Below are 10,000 nucleotides of genomic sequence, written 5' to 3' on the forward strand. Positions count from 1 at the left end.
TCTAGTTGTTTCTCTCTCTAGTTGTTTCTCTCTCTAGTTGTTTCTCTCTCTAGTTGTTTCTCTCTCTAGTTGTTCTCTCTCTCTGTTTCTCTCTCTGTTTCTCTCTCTCTGTTTCTCTCTCTAGTTGTTTCTCTCTAGTTGTTTCTCTCTCTGTTTCTCTCTCTAGTTGTTTCTCTCTCTAGTTGTTTCTCTCTCTAGTTGTTTCTCTCTCTGTTTCTCTCTCTAGTTGTTTCTCTCTCTTTCTCTGTCTGTTTCTCTCTAGTTGTTTTTCTCTCTCTAGTTGTTTTTCTCTCTCTCTGTTTCTCTCTCTAGTTGTTTCTCTCTCTGTTTCTCTCTCTAGTTGTTTCTCTCTCTAGTTGTTTCTCTCTCTAGTTGTTTTCTCTCTAGTTGTTTCTCTCTCTCTGTTTCTCTCTCTAGTTGTTTCTCTCTCTGTTTCTCTCTCTAGTTGTCTGTTTCTCTCTCTCTGTTTCTCTCTCTAGTTGTTTCTCTCTCTAGTCTGTTTCTCTCTCTAGTTGTTTCTCTCTCTCTAGTTGTTTCTCTCTCTAGTTGTTTCTCTAGTTGTTTCTCTCTCTAGTTGTTTCTCTCTCTAGTTGTTTCTCTCTCTTGTTTTTCTCTCTAGTTGTTTCTCTCTCTGTTTTCTCTCTAGTTGTTTCTCTCTCTAGTTGTTTCTCTCTCTCTAGTTGTTTCTCTCTCTGTTTCTCTCTGTTTCTTTCTCTCTCTAGTTGTTTTCTCTCTCTCTAGTTGTTTCTCTCTCTAGTTGTTGTTTCTCTCTCTAGTTGTTTCTCTCTCTAGTTGTTTCTCTCTCTGTTGTTTCTCTCTCTAGTTGTTTTCTCTCTCTCTCTGTTTCTCTCTCTAGTTGTTTTTTCTGTTTCTCTCTAGTTGTTTCTTCTCTAGTTGTTTCTCTTCTCTGTTTTCTCTCTCTGTTTCTCTCTCTAGTTGTTTTCTCTCTCTCTGTTTTTCTCTCTCTAGTTGTTTCTCTCTCTAGTTGTTTCTCTCTAGTTGTTTCTCTCTAGTTGTTTCTCTCTCTAGTTGTTTCTCTCTCTAGTTGTTTCTCTCTCTAGTTGTTTCTCTCTCTAGTTGTTTCTCTCTAGTTGTTTCTCTCTCTCTGTTTCTCTCTAGTTGTTTCTCTCTCTAGTTGTTTCTCTCTCTGTTTCTCTCTCTGTTTCTCTCTCTCTGTTTCTCTCTAGTTGTTTCTCTCTAGTTGTTTCTCTCTCTAGTTGTTTCTCTCTCTCTGTTTCTCTCTCTAGTTGTTTCTCTCTCTGTTTCTCTCTCTCTGTTTCTCTAGTTGTTTCTCTCTCTAGTTGTTTCTCTCTCTAGTTGTTTCTCTCTAGTTGTTTCTCTCTCTCTGTTTCTCTCTCTAGTTGTTTCTCTCTCTAGTTGTTTCTCTCTAGTTGTTTCTCTCTAGTTGTTTCTCTCTCTAGTTGTTTCTCTCTCTAGTTGTTTCTCTCTCTAGTTGTTTCTCTCTCTAGTTGTTTCTCTCTAGTTGTTTCTCTCTCTCTGTTTCTCTCTAGTTGTTTCTCTCTCTAGTTGTTTCTCTCTCTAGTTGTTTCTCTCTAGTTGTTTCTCTCTCTGTTTCTCTCTCTGTTTCTCTCTAGTTGTTTCTCTCTCTCTGTTTCTCTCTCTAGTTGTTTCTCTCTCTAGTTGTTTCTCTCTAGTTGTTTCTCTCTCTCTGTTTCTCTCTAGTTGTTTCTCTCTCTAGTTGTTTCTCTCTCTGTTTCTCTCTCTAGCTGTTTCTCTCTAGTTGTTTCTCTCTAGTTGTTTCTCTCTCTAGTTGTTCTCTCTCTAGTTGTTTCTCTCTCTAGTTGTTTCTCTCTCTAGTTGTTTCTCTCTCTGTTTCTCTCTCTAGCTGTTTCTCTCTAGCTGTTTCTCTCTAGTTGTTTCTCTCTAGTTGTTTCTCTCTCTAGTTGTTTCTCTCTCTCTGTTTCTCTCTAGTTGTTTCTCTCTCTAGTTGTTTCTCTCTCTGTTTCTCTCTCTCTGTTTCTCTCTCTAGTTGTTTCTCTCTCTAGTTGTTTCTCTCTAGTTGTTTCTCTCTCTCTGTTTCTCTCTCTCTCTAGTTGTTTCTCTCTCTCTGTTTCTCTCTCTAGTTGTTTCTCTCTCTCTAGTTGTTTCTCTCTAGTTGTTTCTCTCTCTCTGTTTCTCTCTAGTTGTTTCTCTCTCTAGTTGTTTCTCTCTCTGTTTCTCTCTCTAGTTGTTTCTCTCTCTGTTTCTCTCTCTAGTTGTTCTCTCTCTCTGTTTCTCTCTAGTTGTTTCTCTCTCTAGTTGTTTCTCTCTCTAGTTGTTTCTCTCTCTCTGTTTCTCTCTCTGTTTCTCTCTCTAGTTGTTTCTCTCTCTAGTTGTTTCTCTCTCTAGTTGTTCTCTGTTTCTCTCTAGTTGTTTCTCTCTCTAGTTGTTTCTCTCTCTCTGTTTCTCTCTAGTTGTTTCTCTCTCTAGTTGTTTCTCTCTCTAGTTGTTTCTCTCTCTAGTTGTTTCTCTCTCTAGTTGTTTCTCTCTCTAGTTGTTTCTCTCTCTAGTTGTTTCTCTCTCTAGTTGTTTCTCTCTCTAGTTGTTTCTCTCTCTAGTTGTTTCTCTCTCTAGTTGTTTCTCTCTCTGTTTCTCTCTCTAGTTGTTTCTCTCTAGTTGTTTCTCTCTCTAGTTGTTCTCTCTCTCTGTTTCTCTCTAGTTGTTTCTCTCTCTAGTTGTTTCTCTCTCTGTTTCTCTCTCTAGTTGTTTCTCTCTAGTTGTTTCTCTCTCTGTTTTCTCTCTGTCTGTTTCTCTCTAGTTGTTTCTCTCTCTAGTTGTTTCTCTCTCTCTGTTTCTCTATAGTTGTTTCTCTCTCTAGTTGTTTCTCTCTCTGTTTCTCTCTCTAGTTGTTTCTCTCTAGTTGTTTCTCTCTCTAGTTGTTTCTCTCTCTGTTTCTCTCTAGTTGTTTCTCTCTCTAGTTGTTTCTCTCTCTGTTTCTCTCTCTAGCTGTTTCTCTCTAGTTGTTTCTCTCTAGTTGTTTCTCTCTCTAGTTGTTCTCTCTCTAGTTGTTTCTCTCTCTAGTTGTTTCTCTCTCTAGTTGTTTCTCTCTCTCTGTTTCTCTCTCTAGTTGTTTCTCTCTAGTTGTTTCTCTCTCTAGTTGTTTCTCTCTCTAGTTGTTTCTCTCTCTCTGTTTCTCTCTCTGTTTCTCTCTCTAGTTGTTTCTCTCTAGTTGTTTCTCTCTCTCTGTTTCTCTCTCTAGTTGTTTCTCTCTAGTTGTTTCTCTCTAGTTGTTTCTCTCTCTCTGTTTCTCTCTCTGTTTCTCTCTCTAGTTGTTTCTCTCTCTCTGTTTCTCTCTCTAGTTGTTTCTCTCTCTCTGTTTCTCTCTAGTTGTTTCTCTCTATCTGTTTCTCTCTAGTTGTTTCTCTCTCTCTGTTTCTCTCTCTAGTTGTTTCTCTCTCTAGTTGTTTCTCTCTCTCTGTTTCTCTCTAGTTGTTTCTCTCTATCTGTTTCTCTCTCTCTGTTTCTCTCTCTCTGTTTCTCTCTAGTTGTTTCTCTCTAGTTGTTTCTCTCTCTCTGTTTCTCTCTCTAGTTGTTTTCTCTCTCTCTCTGTTTCTCTCTAGTTGTTTCTCTCTCTGTTTCTCTCTCTAGTTGTTTCTCTCTATCTGTTTCTCTCTAGTTGTTTCTCTCTCTCTGTTTCTCTCTCTAGTTGTTTCTCTCTCTAGTTTTTCTTCTCTCTGTTTCTCTCTAGTTGTTTCTCTCTCTATCTGTTGTTTTTCTCTCTGTTTCTCTCTAGTTGTTTCTCTCTAGTTGTTTCTCTCTAGTCTGTTTTCTCTCTAGTTGTTTCTCTCTCTAGTTGTTTTCTCTCTCTGTTTCTCTCTAGTTGTTTCTCTCTCTGTTTCTCTCTCTAGTTGTTTCTCTCTCTAGTTGTTTCTCTCTCTAGTTGTTTCTCTCTCTGTTTCTCTCTCTCTGTTTCTCTCTCTAGTTGTTTCTCTCTCTCTGTTTCTCTCTCTAGTTGTTTCTCTCTCTAGTTGTTTCTCTCTCTAGTTGTTTCTCTCTCTGTTTCTGTTTCTCTCTAGTTGTTTCTCTCTCTAGTTGTTTCTCTCTCTAGTTGTTTTCTCTCTCTGTTTCTCTCTAGTTGTTTCTCTAGTTGTTTCTCTCTCTAGTTGTTTCTCTCTCTAGTTGTTTCTCTCTCTAGTTGTTTTCTCTCTAGTCTGTTTTCTCTCTCTCTGTTTCTCTCTCTCTGTTTCTCTCTCTAGTTGTTTCTCTCTCTGTTTTCTCTCTCTGTTTCTCTCTCTAGTTGTTTTCTCTCTCTCTGTTTCTCTCTAGTTGTTTCTCTCTCTGTTTCTCTCTCTGTTTCTCTCTAGTTGTTTCTCTCTCTAGTTGTTTCTCTCTCTCTGTTTCTCTCTCTGTTTCTCTCTAGTTGTTTCTCTCTCTCTGTTTCTCTCTCTAGTTGTTTCTCTCTCTAGTTGTTTCTCTCTCTAGTTGTTTCTCTCTAGTTGTTTCTCTCTAGTTGTTTCTCTCTCTCTGTTTCTCTCTCTGTTTCTCTCTAGTTGTTTCTCTCTCTCTGTTTCTCTCTCTAGTTGTTTCTCTCTCTCTGTTTCTCTCTCTAGTTGTTTCTCTCTCTAGTTGTTGCTCTCTCTAGTTGTTTCTCTCTCTCTGTTTCTCTCTCTAGTTGTTTCTCTCTCTAGTTGTTTCTCTCTCTAGTTGTTTCTCTCTCTAGTTGTTTCTCTCTAGTTGTTTCTCTCTAGTTGTTTCTCTCTCTCTGTTTCTCTCTCTGTTTCTCTCTAGTTGTTTCTCTCTCTCTGTTTCTCTCTCTAGTTGTTTCTCTCTCTCTAGTTGTTTCTCTCTCTAGTTGTTTCTCTCTCTCTGTTTCTCTCTAGTTGTTTCTCTCTCTCTGTTTCTCTCTCTAGTTGTTTCTCTCTCTCTGTTTCTCTCTAGTTGTTTCTCTCTCTAGTTGTTTCTCTCTCTAGTTGTTTCTCTCTAGTTGTTTCTCTCTCTAGTTGTTTCTCTCTCTCTCTGTTTCTCTCTCTAGTTGTTTCTCTCTCTAGTTGTTTCTCTCTCTAGTTGTTTCTCTCTCTAGCTGTTTCTCTCTCTAGTTGTTTCTCTCTCTCTGTTTCTCTCTAGTTGTTTCTCTCTCTGTTTCTCTCTAGTTGTTTCTCTCTCTCTGTTTCTCTCTAGTTGTTTCTCTCTCTGTTTCTCTCTCTAGTTGTTTTCTCTCTAGTTGTTTCTCTCTCTCTGTTTCTCTCTAGTTGTTTCTCTCTCTAGTTGTTTCTCTCTCTCTGTTTCTCTCTCTAGTTGTTTCTCTCTCTAGTTGTTTCTCTCTCTAGTTGTTTCTCTCTCTCTCTGTTTCTCTCTCTAGTTGTTTCTCTCTCTGTTTCTCTCTAGTTGTTTCTCTCTCTCTGTTTCTCTCTAGTTGTTTTCTCTCTGTTTCTCTCTAGTTGTTTCTCTCTCTCTCTGTTTCTCTCTAGTTGTTTCTCTCTCTGTTTCTCTCTAGTTGTTTCTGTTTCTGTTTCTCTCTAGTTGTTTCTCTCTCTGTTTCTCTCTAGTTGTTTCTCTCTCTCTCTGTTTCTCTCTAGTTGTTTCTCTCTCTCTCTGTTTCTCTCTCTCTGTTTCTCTCTCTGTTTTCTCTCTCTGTTTCTCTCTAGTTGTTTCTCTCTCTCTGTTTCTCTCTAGTTGTTTCTCTCTCTCTGTTTTCTCTCTAGTTGTTTCTCTCTCTCTGTTTCTCTCTAGTTGTTTCTCTCTCTCTGTTTCTCTCTCTAGTTGTTTCTCTCTCTCTGTTTCTCTCTAGTTGTTTCTCTCTCTCTGTTTCTCTCTAGTTGTTTCTCTCTCTCTGTTTCTCTCTAGTTGTTTCTCTCTCTCTGTTTCTCTCTAGTTGTTTCTCTCTCTGTTTCTCTCTCTGTTTCTCTCTCTAGTTGTTTCTCTCTCTGTTTCTCTCTCTGTTTCTCTCTCTAGTTGTTTCTCTCTCTAGTTGTTTCTCTCTGTTTCTTCTCTAGTTGTTTCTCTCTCTAGTTGTTTTCTCTCTAGTTGTTTCTCTCTCTAGTTGTTTCTCTCTCTGTTTCTCTCTAGTTGTTTTCTCTCTCTGTTTCTCTCTCTAGTTGTTTCTCTCTCTGTTTTCTCTCTCTGTTTCTCTCTCTAGTTGTTTCTCTCTCTAGTTGTTTCTCTCTCTGTTTCTCTCTCTAGTTGTTTCTCTCTCTGTTTCTCTCTAGTTGTTTCTCTCTCTCTGTTTCTCTCTCTAGTTGTTTCTCTCTCTGTTTCTCTCTCTGTTTCTCTAGTTGTTTCTCTCTCTAGTTGTTTTCTCTCTGTTTCTCTCTAGTTGTTTCTCTCTCTCTGTTTCTCTCTCTAGTTGTTTCTCTCTCTGTTTTTCTCTGTTTCTCTCTCTAGTTGTTTCTCTCTCTCTGTTTCTCTCTAGTTGTTTCTCTCTCTAGTTGTTTCTCTCTCTCTGTTTCTCTCTCTCTGTTTTCTCTCTCTGTTTCTCTCTCTAGTTGTTTCTCTCTCTAGTTGTTTCTCTCTCTAGTTGTTTCTCTCTCTCTGTTTCTCTCTCTGTTTCTCTCTCTAGTTGTTTCTCTCTCTCTGTTTCTCTCTCTCTGTTTCTCTCTCTTGTTTCTCTCTCTCTGTTTCTCTCTCTCTCTGTTTCTCTCTCTAGTTGTTTCTCTCTAGTTGTTTCTCTCTCTCTGTTTCTCTCTCTGTTTCTCTCTCTAGTTGTTTCTCTCTCTCTGTTTCTCTCTCTCTGTTTCTCTCTCTGTTTCTCTCTCTCTGTTTCTCTCTCTCTGTTTCTCTCTCTAGTTGTTTCTCCCTCTGTTTCTCTCTCTCTGTTTCTCTCTCTGTTTCTCTCTCTAGTTGTTTCTCTCTCTGTTTCTCTCTCTAGTTGTTTCTCTCTCTAGTTGTTTCTCTCTCTAGTTGTTTCTCTCTCTCTGTTTCTCTCTCTGTTTCTTCTCTAGTTGTTTCTCTCTAGTTGTTTCTCTCTCTAGTTGTTTCTCTCTCTAGTTGTTTCTCTCTCTAGTTGTTTCTCTCTCTAGTTGTTTCTCTCTCTCTGTTTCTCTCTCTGTTTCTCTCTCTAGTTGTTTCTCTCTAGTTGTTTCTCTCTCTAGTTGTTTCTCTCTCTAGTTGTTTCTCTCTCTCTGTTTCTCTCTCTAGTTGTTTCTCTCTCTAGTTGTTTCTCTCTCTAGTTGTTTCTCTCTCTCTGTTTCTCTCTCTAGTTGTTTCTCTCTCTAGTTGTTTCTCTCTCTAGTTGTTTCTCTCTCTAGTTGTTTCTCTCTCTAGTTGTTTCTCTCTCTAGTTGTTTCTCTCTCTCTGTTTCTCTCTCTAGTTGTTTTTCTCTCTCTGTTTCTCTCTCTGTTTCTCTCTCTAGTTGTTTCTCTCTAGTTGTTTCTCTCTCTAGTTGTTTCTCTCTCTAGCTGTTTCTCTCTCTCTGTTTCTCTCTCTAGTTGTTTCACTCTCTAGTTGTTTCTCTCTAGTTGTTTCTCTCTCTAGTTGTTTCTCTCTAGTTGTTTCTCTCTCTGTTTCTCTCTCTAGTTGTTTCTCTCTCTAGTTGTTTCTCTCTCTCTGTTTCTCTCTCTGTTTCTCTCTCTAGTTGTTTCTCTCTAGTTGTTTCTCTCTCTAGTTGTTTCTCTCTCTAGTTGTTTCTCTCTCTCTGTTTCTCTCTCTGTTTCTCTCTCTAGTTGTTTCTCTCTAGTTGTTTCTCTCTCTAGTTGTTTCTCTCTCTAGTTGTTTCTCTCTCTAGTTGTTTCTCTCTAGTTGTTTCTCTCTAGTTGTTTCTCTCTCTAGTTGTTTCTCTCTCTAGTTGTTTCTCTCTCTGTTTCTCTCTCTCTGTTTCTCTCTCTCTGTTTCTCTCTCTAGTTGTTTCACTCTCTCTGTTTTCTCTCTCTGTTTTCTCTCTAGTTGTTTCTCTCTCTGTTTTTCTCTCTCTGTTTCTCTCTCTCTGTTTCTCTCTCTAGTTGTTTCTCTCTCTCTGTTTTCTCTCTCTCTGTTTCTCTCTCTCTGTTTCTCTCTCTAGTTGTTTCTCTCTCTAGTTGTTTCTCTCTCTAGTTGTTTCTCTCTCTGTTTCTCTCTCTAGTTGTTTCTCTCTCTCTGTTTCTCTCTCTAGTTGTTTCACTCTCTCTGTTTCTCTCTCTCTCACCAAACCACAGAAGAAGATAAGAAGCTTTATGGAATCGCTAGGAACTTGTAAACAATGGCCCATTACTAAATAAATGAGTTCTCTCTCTGTGTTTCTCTCCACTCTTCTCTACCCAGGTCGAGGAATATTCTAGATGATTTCCGCGAGGCCTACTATTGGCTAAGGCAGAACACAGAGGAGCAGGCCAGAGTGATGTCGTGGTGGGACTATGGCTATCAGATAGCAGGGATGGCCAATCGGACCACGCTAGTGGACAACAACACCTGGAACAACAGTCATATAGCACTGGTAAAGACTCATACCCTCATGTGATGTCGGAATGTGAAGGGAGCTGTTGTCACTTCTCAAGGGGAAGAAAAGGTCAGGGATTCGATCTTGCAATGGTCGTTCTGCCCCTGAACAAGGCAGTTAGCCCACTGTTCCCCTGAACAAGGCAGTTAGCCCACTGTTCCCCTGAACAAGGCAGTTAACCCACTGTTCCCCTGAACAAGGCAGTTAGCCCACTGTTCCCCTGAACAAGGCAGTTAGCCCACTGTTCCCCTGAACAAGGCAGTTAGCCCACTGTTGTTAGCCCACTGTTCCCCTGAAGAAGGCAGTTAGCCCACTGTTCCCCTGAACAAGGCAGTTAGCCCACTGTTCCCCTGAACAAGGCAGTTAGCCCACTGTTCCCCTGAACAAGGCAGTTAGCCCACTGTTCCCCTGAACAAGGCAGTTAGCCCACTGTTCCCCTGAACAAGGCAGTTAGCCCACTGTTCCCCTGAACAAGGCAGTTAGCCCACTGTTCCCCTGAACAAGGCAGTTAGCCCACTGTTCCCCTGAACAAGGCATTTAGCCCACTGTTCCCCTGAACAAGGCAGTTAGCCCACTGTTCCCCTGAGCAAGGCAGTAAACCCATTGTTCCCCTGAACAAGGCAGTTAGCCCACTGTTCCCCTGAACAAGGCAGTTAGCCCACTGTTCCCCTGAACAAGGCAGTTAGCCCACTGTTCCCCTGAACAAGGCAGTTAGCCCACTGTTCCCCTGAACAAGGCAGTTAGCCCACTGTTCCCCTGAAGAAGGCAGTTAACCCACTGTTCCCCTGAACAAGGCATTTAGCCCACTGTTCCCCTGAACAAGGCATTTAGCCCACTGTTCCCCTGAACAAGGCAGTTAACCCACTGTTCCCCTGAACAAGGCAGTTAGCCCACTGTTCCCCTGAACAAGGCAGTTAGCCCACTGTTCCCCTGAACAAGGCAGTTAACCCACTGTTCCCCTGAACAAGGCAGTTAGCCCACTGTTCCCCTGAACAAGGCAGTTAACCCACTGTTCCCCTGAACAAGGCAGTTAGCCCACTGTTCCCCTGAAGAAGGCAGTTAGCCCACTGTTCCCCTGAACAAGGCAGTTAACCCACTGTTCCCCTGAACAAGGCAGTTAGCCCACTGTTCCCCTGAACAAGGCAGTTAACCCACTGTTCCCCTGAACAAGGCAGTTAGCCCACTGTTCCCCTGAACAAGGCAGTTAACCCACTGTTCCCCTGAACAAGGCAGTTAACCCACTGTTCCCCTGACCAAGGCAGTTAGCCCACTGTTCCCCCGAACAAGGCAGTTAGCCCACTGTTCCCCTGAACAAGGCAGTTAACCCACTGTTCCCCTGAACAAGGCAGTTAACCCACTGTTCCCCTGAACAAGGCAGTTAACCCACTGTTCCCCTGAACAAGGCAGTTAGCCCACTGTTCTCCTGAACAAGGCAGTTAGCCCACTGTTCCCCTGAACAAGGCAGTTAGCCCACTGTTCCCCTGAACAAGGCAGTTAGCCCACTGTCCCCCTGAACAAGGCAGTTAGCCCACTGTTCCCCTGAACAAGGCAGTTAGCCCACTGTTCCCCTGAACAAGGCAGTTAGCCCACTGTTCCCCTGAACAAGGCAGTTAACCCACTGTTCCCCCTGAACAAGGCAGTTAATCCACTGTT

General features: G+C 41.3%; 1 protein-coding gene across 3 annotated transcripts in view; it reads left to right on the forward strand.

Annotated features, from left to right (window-relative positions):
- Positions 1-10,000, forward strand: part of LOC124022057 (dolichyl-diphosphooligosaccharide--protein glycosyltransferase subunit STT3B) — an 89,936-nt gene that overhangs the window by 65,734 nt on the left and 14,202 nt on the right. For all 3 annotated transcript variants that reach the window (XM_046337110.1, XM_046337112.1, XM_046337111.1), the window contains one exon: positions 8,173-8,344. In XM_046337110.1, coding sequence (XP_046193066.1) covers positions 8,173-8,344 — 172 coding nt within the window. The remainder of the gene's footprint in view (positions 1-8,172; positions 8,345-10,000) is intronic.

Source organism: Oncorhynchus gorbuscha, unplaced genomic scaffold, assembly GCF_021184085.1.
Source record: "Oncorhynchus gorbuscha isolate QuinsamMale2020 ecotype Even-year unplaced genomic scaffold, OgorEven_v1.0 Un_scaffold_1283, whole genome shotgun sequence".
Taxonomy (NCBI): Eukaryota; Metazoa; Chordata; class Actinopteri; order Salmoniformes; family Salmonidae; genus Oncorhynchus; species Oncorhynchus gorbuscha.